Source organism: Mesoplodon bidens, assembly GCF_964165515.1.
Source record: "Mesoplodon bidens genome assembly, chromosome: 13".
Lineage (NCBI taxonomy): Eukaryota > Metazoa > Chordata > Mammalia > Artiodactyla > Ziphiidae > Mesoplodon > Mesoplodon bidens.
Genome location: NC_138169.1, coordinates 74,561,389 through 74,581,787, shown reverse-complemented (window position 1 = coordinate 74,581,787; position 20,399 = coordinate 74,561,389). Strand labels below are relative to the sequence as shown.

General features: G+C 37.6%; 1 protein-coding gene across 2 annotated transcripts in view; it reads left to right on the top strand.

Annotated features, from left to right (window-relative positions):
* The window catches only part of LMAN1 (lectin, mannose binding 1), a 29,597-nt gene extending 10,987 nt beyond the window's left edge, over positions 1 to 18,610 (top strand). Inside the window, exons 6-13 of one of the 2 annotated variants that reach the window (XM_081253293.1) lie at positions 410 to 533; positions 2,347 to 2,405; positions 2,806 to 2,938; positions 4,361 to 4,551; positions 4,683 to 4,753; positions 13,224 to 13,377; positions 14,946 to 15,067; positions 15,373 to 18,610. In XM_081253293.1, the coding sequence (XP_081109419.1) occupies positions 410 to 533; positions 2,347 to 2,405; positions 2,806 to 2,938; positions 4,361 to 4,551; positions 4,683 to 4,753; positions 13,224 to 13,377; positions 14,946 to 15,067; positions 15,373 to 15,409 (891 nt within the window). In that variant the 3' untranslated portion in view covers positions 15,410 to 18,610. Of the gene's footprint in view, positions 1 to 409; positions 534 to 2,346; positions 2,406 to 2,805; positions 2,939 to 4,357; positions 4,552 to 4,682; positions 4,754 to 13,223; positions 13,378 to 14,945; positions 15,068 to 15,372 lie in introns of both variants that reach the window. The other variant, XM_081253292.1, reaches the window with a different exon arrangement.
* The last annotated feature ends 1,789 nt before the right edge of the window (positions 18,611 to 20,399 follow it).

Here is a 20,399-nt window from a genome sequence, read left to right as displayed (position 1 = left end):
GTTCCTTAAGTCTTCTCTAGAGAAAGTGAACCACATTCTATTTTAGAAAGATTTTCATGGAAAGTGACCAGATTTTTATTTTTAAGCCTTTGACACACAGTAGGGCAAAAACCATTTTCTGAAGTGAACTATCTCGTTGTATAATGATACCAAATAAGTGAGTATATTTAATGGACAAGGGATTACAGCTTTTAAATTTTTTTCTATTTTCATTTTTTCTTCCAATTTTATTGAGATGTAATTGACATACAACACTGTAAGTTTAAGGTATACAGCATAATGATTTGAAGCTGATAGCTTTTTGGTGGTTATTAGACCAAATATAAAGATCAAATAGTCATAAACTGACTACTTGAGATTCATTTTACAAGATCTTTGTAAAAGCTATAGCTACAGTTTGTCTTTCTAGGTAATGATCAATAATGGCTTCACACCAGACAAAAATGATTATGAAGTTTGCACCAAAGTGGAAAATATGATTATCCCTGCACAGGGGCATTTTGGAATATCTGCTGCAACTGGAGGTCTTGCAGGTAAAATCTTGGTATCTTTTAATATTGAAAGGTTCTGAATTGAATTTTATTGGGAATAATATATTTTGGAGATGGGTAGCATTGTTTGCTTTTAGCCTTTTAAGACTGGTTGTAACCTTCCGTGATCTGGGGTGCCAGTCTTTTGGGTCTCTTGGGACTGCTGATTCTCTACTTCCTGTAGGCTTACAGTTGGCTGGGGCTACGTGCAATTATGTAAATTAGACGGTCAGTTTGGGTGCGATATTTTATAGTGAAGGGGACATTTAAAAGGTTAACTGCCAAGTGTTTTAGGATCCTGAGAGCTGTCACAGTACATTAAATGAACTTGGTAGCCTGAGGAGATATTACTGGGGGCTAGACTGTAAAGAAGACGCGCTTACCCTTGTTTTTTCCATGAGTGGTGATAAATGAACTTATCATTGGATGTTAACACCATCTTGTGTTCATATTGTATAATATTTTTATTATTTTCAAATATGTCAATTTTTCCTTACAATAGAACAAGGAGGGAAGGAGAAAGGATAGGTCATATGTAACCGATTTTTAGGTGACTTTGCCAAATCTTGGATTAAAGGGCTTTCTAAAAGATCACATGGCCAATAAATCAGACCCAGGCAGGACTTGGTTTAGATTTCTGGCTCCTGGGTCCAGGGCTCTATTAACACTGCATGACTTCTCCTAATGTTACCTAACCTACACTATGGTATTACAATTTTCTCTTTAATCTGGCTATATATCTAGATCTCCATAAAAGTAGCAGAAAGCAAAGAGATTGCTGCAGTGGAAATTCATCTCTCTTGCTTTGTGGATGTGACACTGGCCAGGATGAGTATTGTAGTTCGATGTTATGAGGTTTGATCTGTTAGCTGTTTTTAGCTTAAACAGCTTGAAATGAATTTGATTTTTTTTTTTTTTTTTTTTTTTTTTTTTTTTTTGCGGTACGCGGGCCTCTCACTGTCTGTTGTGGCCTCTCCCGTGGCGGAGCACAGGCTCCGGACACGCAGGCTCAGCGGCCATGGCTCACGGGGCCAGCCGCTCCGCGGCATGTGGGATCTTCCCGGACCGGGGCGCGAACCTGCGTCCCCTGCATCGGCAGGCGGAGTCTCAGCCACTGCGCCACCAGGGAAGCCCCTAATTTGATTTTTTAATACGATTTTAGGTGAAATAAAATCTATATGAGGGAAACATATAAATGATATACAGAAAAGTAATCATATTCTAATCGAGATGCTTTGGGAGTAACAGGAGATGCTATTAGTGATGCCAGGGCAACACAGATAAATCAGGACTGTCCCAGTAATCCAGGACAGAGTAGTGTCATGGTTAAAACAGGAAAGTAAGGCTGGGACTGGTAAGCAGTATAAGAAAGGCTCAGAGACAGATAGGAACAGGAAATACCTGAAGAATAGGATTTTGTCTCACTTGACTGGGACACAGTGCATGAAGGAGATTTGTGGAAAAATAAAGGAGGATCTTGGTGCCAGAATTAGGAGTCTGGGCTTGTTTTGACCCTTATTTGTTTGTTCATTCCCTTATCAGACATTTATTAAACATCCATCATGTGTTCAACACAGCTAAATGTTCTGGTTTAGGATTTTAAAAAGTGAATTCTAACCTAGTTCTAATATAAGTCAGATGAATTTTTGTCTCTAAGCTCACAGAGCACCATTGCCTTTACCAAATTAGAGCAAATTTTTGTTATTTCCCTTATTGATTATTATTTTAAAGCAACAGATGTCTATAAAGTAAATTCACAACCATAAAAATAATCTATTACAGAACTTTTTCAGATTTTTTTTTTTTTACTTTGTAGATGACCATGATGTCCTTTCTTTTCTGACTTTCCAGTTGACTGAGCCTGGGAAAGAGCCAGTAAGTACTCATTTGTTTCCAAAAGTTTATTTGTAGTTTAGTGGTACTGCCTCGTAGCTGAAGACTTGAGAAGACTGACCTAGGTTTGGATCTTGTTTCTGCCAGATATTGCCATTATGACCTGGTACGAGTTACTTAACCTCTGTAACGCTCCATTTCTTCACTGGTAAAACATGTTTGTACTGGCCACCTTAACGTTGTAAACATTAAAGACAGTGCCCTCTGGCAAGCACTCAGTAAATGGTAGTGGCTGTTTTTATTTTTTGTTGTAATATTAGTAGCAAGAGTAAATTAACCTTTCAGCTAGTGGTAGAGTAGTTACAATGAGAAAAAGAACATATTGAGGTTTATTATTTTCTTTTTAATTTTTTTAATGATCTATTCTTAAACTCCAAAAAAGCCTTCACCAGATAAAGAAATTTCTGAAAAAGAAAAAGAAAAGTACCAGGAGGAATTTGAGCACTTTCAACAAGAACTGGATAAAAAAAAGGAGGAATTCCAGAAGGACCACCCTGACCTTCAAGGGCAGCCTGGTGAGTTGGAGCAGAACTGTCCTCCGCTGCAGCAATAGCTGTGGCGCTTAGGTGTCACCCGGCACTCCATTCAGTCTACCTTTGCTCTGTGGTCTGGCACGTTCCAAGTAAGTTCGGGAAATAACTTCTAAACAAGTCTTCAGTCTTTAAAGGGCTCGGAGATTGATGCTTTTACCAGGAAGAGTATCGCTTAGTGAAGTGTGCAGTCAGGAGTACCTGGGTGATGTGGACAGCGAACCGTTGGAGTGTAAGCTCTGTGAGCGCAGGGGTCTTTGTTTGCTGTGTCTACTTCTGTGTCCCCTAAGCCTAAAAAACCAACAGCGGTGCTGACGTAGTAGTTGAGACTTTGTTGAATGAAATCGTCCAAGGTTTATTTCTTTCCTTTTAGTGACACACAATTACCTTAGTAATATAGAGCTAACACTTGAAAACTATCAAGACTTGGCGAGAGTAACGTGAAGTAATTATCTACTCCTCTTACTACTCGACAGAATTCTGGACATTAAAGGTTGAAAATTTTTAAATATTAGTCTAAGCTAATGTAATTAAGAACTTCCATGGGCTACATGTCAAAAAACAAAACAAGTTAAGGCCAAATAGAGGGTCTATATATAATCTGCTAACTTTTATGATCTCAGTTCCCTATGAGCACAGATGATCAAGGCTATATTTAATAAAGCCTGGAGCTAGCTTTTGAACTAAGTAGTGTGTTAATATAAATGATTAACAGCGTGATTCAGATTTAATGAAGATAAAAATGAAAGGTAAGTTTTATTTTTTCCTCGGATTTGTTTTAAACATCACATATGATTTGTGAACATATCCTGAAGCTTATTGTAGTAAGTGTTTGAATGAAACGATCTGATTGAAGCATGGTCGGGAATAAAGGGAAAATCAGCTGTTCTCAACTCCATTTCTTAATCTTTTATGTAAGTAAAATGCATAAATTTTAAGAGAATAGTTTGATGAATTTTGACAAATGTGTATACTCCTTTAACCGTCACTCAGATCAGTATATAGAATATTTTTATCACCCCAGAAAGTTCCCTTACCTCTTTCAAGTCAACCCCCTTCCAGAGGCAACCACTATTCTGATTTCTATTAAGAAATTAGATTAGTTCTGCCTGCCCCTGTAAATAGAATCACACAGTCTATTTAAAAGACAAAATAATTTTTAGGTGAAAAAATTCAGACCTAATTTATAATAAGTATTCAACCACGAGAGATGGTGAAAACAATTAGTAATTTAATCACGATTGAATTAATTACATGCATGTTTAACACTGTGGGAAGATCATAACACTATGTTGATGATGTTCTTATTCTAGTATATGTTAGTGCTTTGGTCACCTACAGTAATTTGAAAACTACCTATATGTAGGTGATTCTAATAATTTTGATCTGTAATTTCCATTTCAGCAGATGAATTATTTGAGAGTGTAGGAGATCGTGAGCTGAGACAAATCTTTGAAGGACAGAATCGTATTCATCTTGAAATCAAGCAGCTGAACCGACAGTTAGATATGATTCTTGATGAACAGAGAAGGTATGTCTCTTCCTTGACGGAGGAGATCTCTAAAAGAGGAGCAGGAATCCCAGGGCAGCATGGACAGGTGAGCTTTGAAAATATGCAGATATGCCTTAGTTAGCCTTTGGTGGCGTGAGAGGTAGAAAAGAAAAGCTGTATGTTCTGTAGAGAATGGGGATTATTGAGCTGGGTGGTCATCTTTTGTTTTTTCTCCAGACCACTCAACAAGAACTGGATACTGTTGTGAACACTCAGCATGAGATTCTGAGACAAGTAAATGAAATGAAGTAAGTATACGAAAGTAATGTCTGAGTATTGCGTGATACCTTTATCCTAAATTCATGACCTCTCTAGATATGCAAGCACATTATTGTTGTAAGACGGCAGCATGAGTAAGCATCATGTCCTACATTATTTTGTAAATAGGGGAATGTAAAGTATACGGGGACTTTTGATATTTAGGAAACCTGTCTACATTTTTTTATTTGTTCCAAGCTAGAAAAGAAAAAGATGCTTTAGCATCTTTAAAAAAAAAAACAAAAAAAAACGTTTTGTCACAGTTGTTTGACAGCATTTGTGCATTTCTAAAGTATAAAAAGAATATGGGCAATACATAACAATCCTAGGAAAAATAACTGGAGGAATAAGCAGGCATAGTATTACCGGTCTGTAGAACAAACATACCTGATGCCAGAACTTCTTTTTGATGGAATGAAACCATTTTGAAGGAAATATGCTATGTGTGACTACCTCTTCTTCATCCTGTGTTGTACCCTAAGAGAGCCTGGGCAAAGGGTTGCTGCAGAGAGGAGACACTGTCCTTGGAACATTGAATGATAGGTTTTTAAAAGGATTCACTTATCAGATAATTAGCATTCAATGCCTGAAGCAGAGAAACAGCCAACATGTCCCATGTCATAAGCTAATACGTTAGGGCACTGCCCCAGCCAGTACAGCGCATGACAAACTAGAATGTTAAGGTGAGTTCTTTAGGACTGGAAAATTAAACCGAATGAGGTTAAACAGAAGGTGATAACATTTAACACCTAGAGATTAAGGCAGCCTAACTTGTAACTGCAAATTTGTATTTCTTTCAGTTGTACTGTTTGGCATTTTTTTTTAAATCTTCAAGTTTTTTAAACTCATGATTAAAATATTTATGATGTTACATGAATAGTTAAACTGTTTTAGAAACAGACCAGATCAATATAACATTTAAAAAAATATTTTGGGGGCTTCCCTGGTGGCGCAGTGGTTGAGAGTCTGCCTGCCGATGCAGGGGACACAGGTTCGTGCCCTGGTCTGGGAGGATCCCGCGTGCCGCGGAGCGGCTGGGCCCGTGAGCCAAAATTGCTGAGCCTGCGCGTCTGGAGCCTGTGCTCCGCAGCGGGAGAGGCCGCGATAGTGAGAGGCCTGCGCACTGCGATGAAGAGTGGCCCCCGCTCTCCACAACTAGAGAAGGCCCTCGCACAGAAACGAAGACCCAACACAGCCAAAAATAAATAAATAAATAAAGCAAACTGTCAACAAGTAAAAATAAACACTATAAAAAATATTTTGATCTAATTTTAGACTTTAGACATTACAAGAAAAAATAAGGACATATCCCTCATATATCCCATGTTAACATCTTACATAACCACAGTACAATTGTCAGAATGAAGAAATTAACACTGGTACAGTACTATTAACTAAACGAGTGATCTTACTCAAATTTCACCAGTTGTCTACCAGTGCCTTTTTCGTTCTAAGATCCTATCCAGTATTGCACATTGCATCTAGTTATTTCTCTTGACTTCTGCAGTCTGAAATAGTTCATATTTCCTTTTCTTTCATGACCATGGCAATTTTCAAGAACACTGATTAATTCATTGGACCAATTTGGTTCCTCAGTTTGGGTTTGTCTGGTATTTACTGATGACTGGATGGAGGTTCTGCATTTTTGACAAGAATACAACAGTGCATCACGTTCATGATGTTGGTATGTCTTATTACTGGTGATGTTGGCTGTGATCACTTGGATATTGTTTCTTCCCGGTTTCTCTACTTTAAAGTTACTATCCTTCCCTTGGTGGTTAATAAAGATTTGGAGAAAGATACTTTGAGTCTTTGTAAATATCCTGTTTCACTTTAACCTTTGGCTCACTAGCTTCAGCCTCCATTGATGTTTTATCTGAAACAAGAATGTGGTGTTTACCAAATGCTGGTTCTTCCGTTTCCATCATTCCCTCTATATCTATTTACTGGCATTCTATAAGGACCACTACTCCTTCTCCCCCATTTACTTATTTAATCTGTTTATATCAGTGTGGACTCATGGATTATTTATTCTGTGGGTTATCATCCTGTCCTATCATTATTTATTTTGTTGTTGAAATTGTTCCAGCTCTGGTCGTTAGGAACTCCTTCAGGTTGGCTTCTGTGTTCTTTCAACAAACCCCCATCTTTTTAAAGTATTTCTTTACTTTCTGGTACTGTAATATGTTTCAAGCTCATCTTGTGTTTTCTGTGCCCCAGCTCTAGAATCAACCACTTCTCAGTGAGCCCTGGTTCCTTTTATTGGAGAAAAGTATTTAGGAACCAAGATCTGGGCACTAGGTATACTCATTACTACTGGGGTGCCATTGCTTCTAGGCCCTCTCAGCGGGCAGGTCTAGGGAATATGTGACTGTATACTAATCCACACATATACACATATTTTTGTATCCCTTACTCTACATTTGTATTTTTTAAAAACCACGAGATTATACAGATACTTTGGATTTTGGTTGGACTGGACTGAACTGAAAACTGAAGGGCTGATTTTAGCCTTCCTCCTTCCCCTATTTGAAAATTGTTTCTCCAATAGGGAGAAACCTGGTTCTTATCTATAATGTATTCACTTATTGGTATAGTTTTAGTGTGTGCATAAAGTATACATAAAGTGGTTTCAAATTATTAAGCCATATCCCTGTGAGAAACACATATAGTGATGGATTTATGTAAAGCTCCTTTTGCCTCTAGCCTTACAGTATCTAGTCCAGACACTGTTTTCCAGGTACTTAGTTTAGTTCTCTTCTTCCCCACTCTCTTCAGTATGGTTATGATATTCATTTATAATACAGTTAGGTTTTTTGTTAGTGTTTGCGTTTCTCCTACATCCTGGTTGATTTTAAGTGTTTATATTTTGGGTATACGAAGGGTGTGTGAATGCGATGGTTCTAGGAGCCAGAATATATTCATTGAGGTGTCACTTCCTCTTCATCACTGCTGCCCCACTTCCATTCTCTCCTTTCTAGCTCTTTCCCATCCACCCCCTGTTGGTAACTCATCCCATTAATTTCTGGTTTGTTCTTCCTCTATTTCTTCTCCACATATGTATTTTCTTAGATCTCCTTCTTTCTGATGTAAATGGTAGCATGCTTTAGATATGTTTTGTGCTTGTTTTACTTAAGAGTAATACTAGAACATCCTAAGATTCAGTTAGTGGTTAGCAAAGCCTAGCCATCCAGTTGTATTATCCATGCAAACACTTACTTGGGGTAGTTAGCAATCCATGTAAATTCCCCCTTATTAATGAAGGACAGATGTCATGAATGCAATAAGTTAATGTAAAAACTGAACTCAAATTTCTGAATTTGTCCTCTAAAGCTTTTTCTTCTGAATAAGCTTCAGAAAAAAATGCCAAGAGATTGGAAATATTTGCCTTTTATAGAAAGGGTGGTTTGTGTCTTCATGGATTTTCAAGCTCTTAGGGGATCATAGAATTTTTTTTAGCAGAAGCGTGTAGTTCAGTTGTCTCCAGTTTACAGAAAGAGGGGAAAAGGCTCTGAATGATAAAAGATCATGATATGAAAAGTCAGAACTAGTTCTCATTATCTCTCTACTCTCAGGTGCTATTTTTAGCATACCATAAGTCCTTGCCAATTTTTATTTAATTATAGAAAATTTTAAACGTACAGAAAAGTTGAGGCTAATATAAGGGCCTTCTCTCAGATCCCCATCACCCAGTCCAGCAGTTACTAATAACCAGATTTTGTCAGCCTGAGCCATTCATTATAAAGTGCCTCCATCAGCCTAAGTTTTAGCCAGTGATGGCCGTAGCCTAAATCCATCATTTCATTAGAGGTTGAAGAAGGATGACACTCTTATTCTAAAATTGCCTCTCCATTTAAAAAGAGTTTCTCTGATTACTTACTTGTTATCCTGAAATAGTTCAGGAAAGGCAGGATAAATACTTGATTCTTTTTTATCATTTTTTAGAATAACGAGTTGGTCCCCTGGCAGTGACCAGGGTTACATGATGAGATAGTGAGAGGTGATGTTTGTTTGGTTGTTTTTCAACTCGTGGAGTTTTAACATGTTTTGCTGTTTTACATTAGTCTTTATAATTGACGTTCAGATTGTTTGATCTTTGGGCGCTAGCTGTCCCTACAGGTTAGCTTCTGCATCCTTCTGATGCAACCCCAGTAGTCTTTGGTAGCTTCCTTCCTTTCAGGTGTAAGACTCTCCAGGTTTCTCTTGTACATTTCTGTCCCACACGTGTCAAAGGCATTTTTCTTTGGAGCCCTGGTCTTTTAGTGAGAAATGGTATTTAAAGACAGTGTCGTGCTTAATGCTACTGGATTGTCATTGCTTCTGGGCCTTTTCAGTGGACAGAGTTACTAATGTTCTTTGAACTTTGCTATTTGTATGTGTTGGCTGTGTTATTAATTGGTTGTAATTTTTTTAATAAGTTCTTTTTGGTGAGCAGGCAGCATTTAGCATTTCATATTTACCTTTACCAAATTTTTGGAGTCCCTATTGCATTCTGGGTACTGTGCTAGGCATTTTCACATGAATATTTTCACACATTCTTCTGGGATCTTGCTCTTAATTATCATCTTCTGTACCTTCAGCCTGTCCCTGTAATAGAATATTTAAGCTGTTTAGTGATCTTTATTCATTCTGTATCGTCACTGATCTCATTCAAGATCTTCACCACTCTCTTCAAGCCCCATAACTCAGCCTGCCGTTGACATTCTTCCTGGGAGATGACACTGTCTCCTCCTTCACCTCCTCTTTTGTGCTGCACCCTCCCTCCCCACCCTTGTCTCCATCTGCACAGCTGTTGTCCAGGCCAGTCCTTAGCCCTGGATCCCATTCGTTCTACTTCTCTGACCCTTGTTCTGTCTTCTACCTTTAACTTACACCTCATACAAAAGGGCTTGCTCTTCCATTATTGAAAACTAATCAAAACAAAACAAACCTTTAATTGACACTTTCTGTTATTTTTACTATTGCTTCTCTTTGTCCTTCCTTTTCAGTGAGTTTCTAAAAAAGTAGACCACACTGCCTGTCTTCGCTTCCAAACCACTGTAATTTGTCCTGAAAGCACCAAACTGTTCTTTCTGCAGTCAGTGGTGCCCTGTAATGAGTACCTTTCAGTCCTCATCCTGCTGGACTTTCTGTAGAAATTGACACCTTTCCCCAAGGCTTCTAGCATACCACTTACTCTTGATGTTCTTGGCCTCTGCTGCTTCTTAGTTTTCTTCATTTGTTGGTCATCCTTCCATTATTCCTTAAAAGGTATTTTTTCTCTGGTGTTCTATCCAGCCCTCTTCACTTGACCTATTCCCTAAGCTACATATGCCCTCCTTCCGTCCCAATCCCATCCTCACAGAACCCTCCTTTATCCTTTAACACTCAGCTGTGGGGGCCCAGCTAAGTTAAATGCATCTTTCTTCATAGAACTCTAGATGTGCCTCTATCACATTGCTCTCCTGCTAGTCTATGAGTCTCAGCAGGGCAGGAATTACATTTTTCTCGCACAGTTTATATCCCTAAAAATTGCCTGGCTCGTAACATGTAGCAAATAAACGTTAGCAGAATCAACAGGCAAATGAATGAATGATGACTCAGTCTTTGTGTATTAAAAAGACATTTATGTATATGTAAGCAAGTTCATGCTCTGGGAAGCAATATTTTAAAATGCAGATATGTGAGAAGGTTGTATATTCTGGGATGCTTTATTCTTGGTAAGTAGTTTAGAGATAGTAGAATATAATTCTTAATTTGGGTTTAAGTGGAAAAGCTTAGACTCACATGAATTTCCTTGAGCATGTATGCCATTCAAAGAAGTTTTAATCAACAGATGTCATTTATTCAGAAAGCACTTGAGATATTTTGTAGCAAGTTTTTAACTCTTCATTGCTCGTATAACTCAAGTAGAATTTTTGAAGATTTTTTATTATACTTAACATTCAGCCTGACCTACTCTGTTATTTCTAAGTAATTTTAATATTTGAGTTTCTTTTTTTTTTGCTGGTTTCTTCTAGCAAAGCTTTTATTGATAAATTTATTTATTTGTTTTTGACTGTGTTGAGTCTTCGTTGCTGCGCAACTTTTTGCTGGGCTTTCTCTAGCTGCAGCGAGCGGGGGCTGCTCTTTGTTGCGATGCGCGGGCTTCTCATTGCGGTGGCTTTTCTTGTTGCGGAGCACAGGCTGTAGGCGCGCGGGCTTCAGTAGTTGTGGCACATGGGCTCAGTAGTTGTGGCTTGCAGGCTCTAGAGCGCAGGCTCAGTAGTTGTGGCGCACGGGCTTAGTTACTCCGCGGCATGTGGGATCTTCCCAGACCAGGGCTGGAACCCATGTCCCCTGCATTGACAGGCAGATTTTTAACCACTGAGCCACCAGGGAAGTCCAACTTGTATTGATACTTTTTAAACTAAATTTTGCTTCAAGGAAATAAGGTAGATAACTTATTTATTCATTCATCCAAATTGCACTGTAACTGTTGAAGGCTGTCAGAAAATCAGAGACATTACTGTTCTCGCGTAGCTTATGCTCTATGAGGGAGAAAACCCATATACAGTATTCCCTCCATATCCATGGGATTGGTTCCAGGGCCCTGCAGATACCAAAATCCAGGGGTACTCAATTCCCTTATATAAAATGGTATAGTATTTGCTTATAACCTCCTGTATACTTTAAGCCATCTCTTGATTGCCTGTAATACCTCATACAACGTATTGCTATGTAAATAGCTGTAAGTACAATGTAAATAGTTGTCTGTGTGGCAAATTCAAGTTTTGCTTTTGAGAACTTTCTGGAATTTTTTTTTCCGAATATTTTTGATCTATGGTTGGTTGAATCCGTGGATGTGGAAACCACAGAAAAGGAGGGCTGACTGTATACCAGATACAAAGGAGAAAAGTATGTGTGATGTTTAGGGAATGGTTGCATTTGACAAGGAAGCCTCAGGGAGAGGAAAGTGTAGAGGAAAGGCAGTCGTTTGAACAGGCCCTTCCATGTTAGACCCTCCCTCTTGGAGGGAAGGGTCGGGACTAGAAGAAGCATCCCAGACACAGAGGCTTTATGTGAAGGATATTCTCAGGGAACATCAGGACCAAGACAGGTGAAAGGCAGTAGTAATACTTTCAGGTAAACTGAAATTCAGATATGTTCTTTTCTTTCTTAATAAATAGCCCTGTTACGTTTCTGCTGTTATTTAAAAAAATAAATTGTAGTCTCTTACATGTCATATCCAAATGGCATACTCAGTGATAGAGCTCTTTATCTTACATCTGAACAGTGGAATCACATCTTACATGGGAATTATATTCGGAAGTCAAAGGGTAAGGTAAAATGTATGAAGTCAGAACTACCCTTCAAAAAAGATACCGTGGTGGAGATTTCCACACCATTGCTCAGTGTGCCATACAACCAGTTTTTCCTTCATATCTGAAACAGATAGATGTTCTTTAGTTGGCTTCTGGTTGAAGCACTAGGTTTGTATATAGGGGACATCTGATAGAACTGTAAAGAGAAATTGAATTATTGATACATTTGTCTTAGGAGTCCCTGAGACCGCCTCTAGATTCTGTGGTCTTCTAGAAGTGCTTACCGAACTCAGAAAAGCTGCTGTACTCACAGTCATGGTTTATTGCAATGAAAGGATATATAATAAAATCAGCAAAGAAAGAAGGTGCATACAGTGGAGTTAAGGAGAAACCAGGCGCGCAAACTTTCAGTTGTCCCCTCCCAGTGGAGTCACATGGGCAGTGTTTATTCCTCTCAGCAGTGATGCGTGACAACATGTGCAAAGTGTTGCCAACCAAGGAAGTTCACCCAAGCCTTGGTGTCAGGGTTTTTTTTTTATTAGGGGTCAGTCATATAGGCATGGAGCACCCACATGACTGACCTTAACTACTCAATCTTCAGTCCCCCTAGAGGTCAGACTGGTACTGCAGCCTAAGGCCTCAGGCAAACAAACATAAATCATATTGTTGGCCTGGCCCAAGGCCCCAGGTAGAGAAAGACACTCTTAACAGGCAGGATATTCCAGGGGCATAGAGATTATCTCCCAGGGGCTAGTCATGGGCCAGGTCTGAAAACCTTTGGAATGTGCGGGGGTTTGGGCAGCCCAGGCCTGATGGGTTAATCCTTTACTGCACAACATTAAACACTTGGAAAGATTTAAGCTCATTAAGAGTATCATCCATTATGTTATTCAATAGCCATTTATAATATTGGTTTTAACACAGATTATTTAGTATTATTCTCTGTGGTTAGACAACCTTTAGTAAAAGATAAAGGCATAATCTAGTTTTTATAAATTATTTTCTAATCTTGAAGACAATTTTTTAAAATACTTATTTTGTTTCTGGGTTTTTTTTCTTTTTTTTTTTTTTAATGATCTGATGCATTGGGCTTAGAAATATATCTAACCATTTGAAATCTCTGACTGTAAAAATCACCTTTCTAGTGATTCCATTGTAAAAGGATTTTCTGTTTCAGGAATTCCGTGAGTGAAACTGTCAGACTGGTCAGTGGCATACAGCATCCTGGATCTGCAGGGGGCGTTTATGAGGCCACCCAGCACTTCAGTGACATCAAAGAGCACCTCCACATAGTGAAGCGGGACATAGATAACTTAGTGCAGCGAAATATGGTGAGCTCTTTTTTCTTCTAGTTTATGATTATCACAGCCTTCTTTTGGAAAGGAAAACCACATATTCTACTGAAAATATTTTAACTTTTAAATTAATGCCAGTGCTCCTTCTTAATATTCAAGGTAGGATTACTCCGTATGATTCAAATGTCTACATGTTCCACATCATGCTTCCATAGCCTGTTGAATAGAACTTTTTAAAAAATAAATTGCTATTCCAGTTAGTGGAATCATCACAATCTCAGACTTTTTTTGTTCTAGGTTCTTTTCTATAAGTTCTCTTTTAAAAACATGTCTCTCGTTATCAGTAATGATACCTTTAAACGGCTCTGAACAAGGTAAATGTATCTCGACACACCCATTTGTTAGACAGACGGGCACCAGGTAATTCATATTTCTCTGTCTAGGCTGTTCAGGAAGTGCAGATCTAAAACTGGCTGACTGATAGCAGCTTTCTTTAGGCATGATTTTTGTTTTTTTTCCAGCTACTTTCCTGTCTTACTTGGTTCATTTTTTTAAGTTTTGTTTTATTTACTTTATTAGGTCTTTTTTGTAGTGTAAGTCCCATCTACATTTTTGGAGATAGGCAATAAATATTAAAAATAGGTAGCATATTTTTGAAGTTTAACATGCATAGGAGATATTATTTAGAAGACAGATCCCTGGAACTTATAAGTTTTTTCCTAACTTATTTACTGGCTTTGAAAACCCTTATAAAATTAACAAATGTTTGTAGCATTTGTGTCTTCCCTTCCAATTTTTCAAATATAGCTTAATAGTTTTCTTATTGACCATTTTACCTCCCCTCCAAAGCATTGTCATCTATTCCCTTAGTTCTGTTTGAGTTTATTTCCCCCCAACTTTTGCCTTTGTTGCAACGGCCAAGTTGATGCTGTGGGTAGTATATATCAATACATAGTGAAGATCTTTGTCCCATAGGTGTGAGCATATTGAGAACAACTAACCTTAGAAGCCATTCTGTCTGGATACCTTGATGAAATCTTTGTCCCTGGTATTTAATTACTTGCTTATAATAGAATGAATAATCATGGAAATAGGAAAAGAAACATTTTCCAAAATACTAATTAGTGATGTTGAATGTTAGGAGATTGGGGTGGATGAGAGCTGAGAAAAGGCCATTATCTCTGTCAGGTAGTTCGTTGGTAGGGCAACCGTGTAATTGTCTGAAATAGAACACTTTTGAGAGTGAGGATGCTGCTATTAATAATTACTCTAGTACAGCAAGTATAAACTGGGAGTGTCGAGGGAATTGGTGATCTATATGACCTTCAAGGACACTAAAATCATTGTCACTGTGATGAAGGTAGAAGCCAGACAGCAATGAGTTAGTGACGGGACAGTGAAAGAGTGGAGGCCTTCCCGCATTGCCTGGTCTTTCAAAAAGTTTGGTGGTGAAAGTCAAGAGGGTGGAAGGCAATTATGAGATGAATTAATGAAAATACTTGAGTTTATACAGTAAACCATGAGTTTTATAAAGATTTCACATTTATTTCCTTTTCTAAAGTACTGATTTGACTAATTGTAATAGAAAGTTCTTTGCCTTATAGCCATCAAATGAAAGACTGAAATGTCCAGAACTACCGCCATTTCCATCGTGTTTATCTACGGTGCACTTTGTTATATTTGTAGTGGTACAAACGGTGTTATTCATTGGTTATATCATGTATAGGTAAGTCTCTAAAATTTGACCCAACATTTTTCTGTATTTATTTAACTTGAGATATTCAGTAAAGTTATCAAGGTCCATAATAGAACTTTCAATACCTATAAAATTAGGTTCATACAAAGCAAATATTATGTCTAGTCTGTTTCCGTTCACACGGGAGTACATGTATAGGACATATGTTATTCTTCATGTATTTCATACTTCAAAAGGCATTTTTAATTTTAAGCAATCCTGTTTCATTCCAATGTAAAGTATATAGAACTTCTTTCAGTTTGTTTTGTTTTGTTTTTTGTTCTCTTTTCCCGTAGGACTCAGCAAGAAGCAGCTGCCAAAAAATTCTTTTGACCACCATTTTCATATGTGTACATCATGTATGTATGTACAAAATGTCTTTTTGAGGGAATTTAAGTATTTAAATTGCTTCGTAGTCTAAATTATTAAATTTTGTATAAAATAACTGTTTAAACATTGACTTGAATAAGAATAAACCTTAAAGACAACCATATGTAAATTTGTGCATAGTACATAAATCTATTTAAATTTCAGTGAATTTCTGGCCAGTAGAATACAGCCACTAAACAGAATATTGATAAATCAGAGGTTAAATAACAGAAAGGGGGCACCCCCATATATGAAAGTTACCCCTAAGTCTCTGATGTTGGAAGTTTCTATCTTTAGTGTAAACACCCTTGCCCTCTTGCCCCCCGCCAAAATATGAGGTCTGAGAGCTACCCATCATGTGTATTTTGTAACCAAAGCCTTTTTTTTTAGAGGCCAGAATTTCCTACTCAAAGACTCAGTCCTGCAGTCCTTGAGTCTAATACAGCTCCCTTTGAAATCAAAGAATATTTTGTCTGAGAGCGTTAGGATCTGGATAATAGGCTTCAGAGTGTTTATTGAAGTGTTTTTTCCCTTCTGATTATCAATGATATATTTCACTTTTAAAGGAAATTGGAGGGGAGAATTAAGAGCTGCTTTTTGCCTGAAAAACCATTTAGGTGACAACATTCCTCTGATAATGGTTTTTATGTGTATTTTACCTAGTGATGTGTTCATTTCATGATTGCTCATATTCTTGAATGTCTATGTTCCAACAGTGTCAGTTCAATATTATGAAAATTACTCTGTGTTTATATCTCTAAATTCAACTCAGATTGCATGTCCTGAGTATATTTTAAGGTCATTAAAAACTACCACTGCATTCTGATTTACATCACTCCATGCAACCTGGCGTTTGTGATGCTGCATATTTGTAGAAATCAAGAAGGCAATAGTAGAAGCAGTGTTAAAGTTTTTGAAGGCAAAATTTGAAAAATAGTGTTAGTGCTTCTGATTTCTTTCTTTTAATGCCAGAACTAAGGATATTGTGAAGCACTTGTTAGTAAGTTAACTTTGAAATATCAGGCTGGAAGGGGTTGTTGTACGTAGTTCTAGGTATAGTAGAAACAATCTGTAAATGACATTTCATTTTGCTTTCACGACTGATGTAGACTTCAAAATACTCTTTTACTTTACCTCTTCTAGCTAGCTAAAACGATGCCTTTCATTTGTCACAGAATCGAAAATAGTACCGTTTTGTAAACAGCACTGTTTAATTCTGCACAGCCTTCATAAATGTGCTCTTCGTTGTCATTTACAGACTGGACTAACTGCCAAAAATCCATACAAAGCCTCTAAAGAACTCTGCATTATAGCAATACCTAACTAGCACTACATATGCAAACGGTCCTAGCACGGCTTTTTTACAGTAGCGTTTATCCTGGGACGCTGAACAAGAACATTCTAACGATCACTCTCGTACCGACAGCCACTCCAACACAGAACTGCTTTGCTAGCACTTTTCCTTGTAGTGTTGGCATTTTGAAATTCATATTTCAGAGACACCATCATCACAGAATTTACTCTTATTCCATGAAAAAAAAATTAATACCCTCAGAAGAATGTTTCAGTTGTAGACTATGAGACTTGGAAATCCTCTTGAGATAAAAGGTTGCAAAATATCCAGTATTATAAAATCCATGGTCACGTGTGCCTGAACTTAAAGAAATGTTAGACCTGTGCAGTATACATTTTCCAGGCTAAAATTCAAGAGGAATCATTCTGATCATTCCTAACACAAGTGAAGACAGGACAAAAGAGTATGAGCATGAACCTTCTTTTCTTTCGTACTGATTTAATTTGCTGAAAATCACTCAGTAAATCGGTTCATACAAGTTACCATATTATTGGAAATTCGGTTTATTTTCCTCAAAATTGTCAACTTTAAGTAGCTCATTTCCATAGAAAAATGTTTGCTCTACGGAAAAATCAGTCACTGCCAGGATTCTTTCATTTCTGTACTATTTTATATAATTGAATTTAACTTCTCTCACACCAGCAAGTATTTTACAGGTGCCTTGGATTAATACAAAATTGATTTTACAATTTTAGTGTAAGTCTTTGTGCTTATGCCACTTTAAAAAAGAAATGCAATTATATTCAGCATAATGATTAGTACTCTTATTTAATGTACCTCTTTGTGTTCTAATTGTTTGAATGTTTTATTCAGCTTGAAACTCTATGAGGCCACAATATTTTGTTATGTATTAAAGGGATAATAGTGTTTCTCAGAGTGTGGCCTGTGGTCCATCTGGATCCTGGAGTGCTTGTTAAGAATACTGATTCCAGGCTCAGCTCCAAACCACCTGAAGCAGAACTCAGGGGTGGGGGCTTCAGAATATCAGTCTTCAGCAGGCGCCTCAGGTGATTCTGAGCACATTGCCGTTGAAGAGCGCTAAGATCGGGGGTGAACAGGAGTCTCTTGTTAACTTCAAAGCTGAGCTGAGCGCTGATGTAACGTTTTCATTGTCAGTGACATTAGCAAATGTGCACTGATTCTCTTAAACTTACAATTTTTTACTTAATGTGCTTTTTACTAAAACTCTTGGTTTATTAGCAGTTACAAACTAAACCCAGATTGCTGCTTGTAGCTCTTGGTACTTTGGTTGACAGCTCTTAAATGTACAAAAGCATCTTCAGATCATGGTCAAGCCATGAAAACCCCCATCTTCAAGATGGCCTGCTAAAGCTTTTTGCTTTGCTGATTGTGATTTTTGTGACATTTTATCTCAGACAGTTGTACTTTTTGATAACTTGGGGAAAACAAAAATTACTTGAATAAGAGATTGCCTGACCCGCTGCATTGCAGAGATACAATCCTTGTAAAGAGCATAAGTGACAGTTGTGAATATTAAGATGTGATTATCTTTTCCTGTCCATGTGCTTATCGCAGGGAGATAGTGAACAAATGGTTATATTGGGGATTTTTTAATTTATAAGATTCAATGTAAAATCACCACTTGCAACTTTTTAGATCTGTATGTTGCCTGTTTAATATATTTCTTTCAAAGTTTAAAAGGGTTTTCTATCCACTGTTAATTTCAATTGGATAACATTTTGTCAAGTGTTTTTTTCTGATTGTTAATTTGATGCTAGCTGGAATTTAAGAAATGACATTGACCTTATTCAAATAAAGAAATATTTTAGTAAATTTACTTTTTTCCTTCATTCGTCTCGGGTAATAAGTACTTATTTATTTCCCAAGTAGGCCCCGACTTGTGATAGTATTTCATGTGTCACGTGCTTTGCATTCTGCCCGAGGTGGCCTACCACCTGCAGAGTCAATACATGGAAGCATAAGAAGAGAATAAGAAATGATAATGGATCAGTGCTTACCCTTGCTGGTAATGAAAAACACAAAATAATTAAAACAACGTATTTGATGTTTTCATCTTTAATAACCAAATACTGGTAATAGTGTGGCTAAGCTGGGACTTTTAGTCATTACTAATGGCAGTTTTATAAAAATCTTTTCCTCTTTTTGTCAAGCACCATTCAACCAAGTAATTCCAATTCTGAGAGTCCATGTGGTCTAGAAAGTAAAGAGTAGAGCTTTAGCCTCAAACAAATCCGAGTTTAAATCTTGACTTTGCCACTTACTAAAGATGACCTTCCGTTTCCTCATAATACTTCTGTCTCAGGGTTGGTAGCTTTGTAAAAGATGGTCTTTATAAAGTGGTTTCAGAAAATGGACACTAACGTAATGGACCCTTGTGCTATAAGCCCACAGAAAATACTGAGTAATGCAAAATAAAAGAATTAAATTAGATAGGTTTGAAAGAGATCAGAGGAAACTTAAAGCCTGATCAGTGAGCCTTCTGGCGGGGGGTGGCGGGTGCTGGAAACTAGACACTGGTTGGGGCACTGGGGACATGGCCATAGTAAAAATTTGGGATTTTGTTCAAGTATGATGAGAAGCCTTTGGAGGGGTAACACCTAGTTGTCCTGTTTCACCTGGGGTATTTATTTTCCCTTTCTGGAGGATTCCACACACAGCAAGTAGTTGCTGAATGAATAAAAAGTTTTTAAAGACGTGATCCCATTTCCAATGGAATTATCTTTTGGGAAGACAGTGGAAGATTTGATTTCATAAAGCACCACCAGGGAGTATTCATTTGTCACACTGATGTAGTTACCACGTAAGAGTTTCTGTGATACTTGACACCCACCCCTCCCCAGCCTCCCCCCGTCCCACACACACAGACAGACAGAAGAGGACTGGACAAGGAGAGGCTGCTTCACCAACTGGCTTTGGAGTTGAGAATTGAAACCCTCACCATTCATATTTCCTAATTCCTAATAAAATGGAATTTTAATAATTTTATAATGTAATAATTTAATAACTTAGAATAACTTATAAGATGGATTTTTATTTTAAATAATAATTTAGAGATCATGGTTTGAATGTATTAAGTCCCAGGCAACACATCTTAAAGTGGAAGTGGAGCTAAGTATGAATGTACATTCTCAATCAGAGAACACCGAGAAAAGTTTCTATTTCACCCTAAATCTTTGTTAATCTTTCAAATTGAGACCATTTTAGCAACAATTTTAAATTGGTTAGTAAGATGAAAAGCAGATCTTAAAATACATTTAAAAAAAGCATTTTAGGCAAAAATCCAGTTTATATAGTTCTGTACAATCTGAGGGATAGTCATCTATTTCCTGAAAGGGCCCATGCCTACAGATAAAATAATAAGCATAGGTTACTAATAGGCTGCATCTTTCCCCTCTGCCCCACCTGCTCTTGGAGTGCTTTAATTAGAAAGATACTAACATAGATTAAAGTCTTAGCCATGCTCAAATTCCTCCCTTGACCTGGAGAAAACCACAGCCACTGAGAATCCGTGTTACAAAACATTGTCAAAAGTTTTCTCCAAGTAACACCAGTGAGCTTAAATAGAGCACCCAGGAAGTGACTGCGTGTAAGAGGAAAAGGTGACCTCGATACACACTG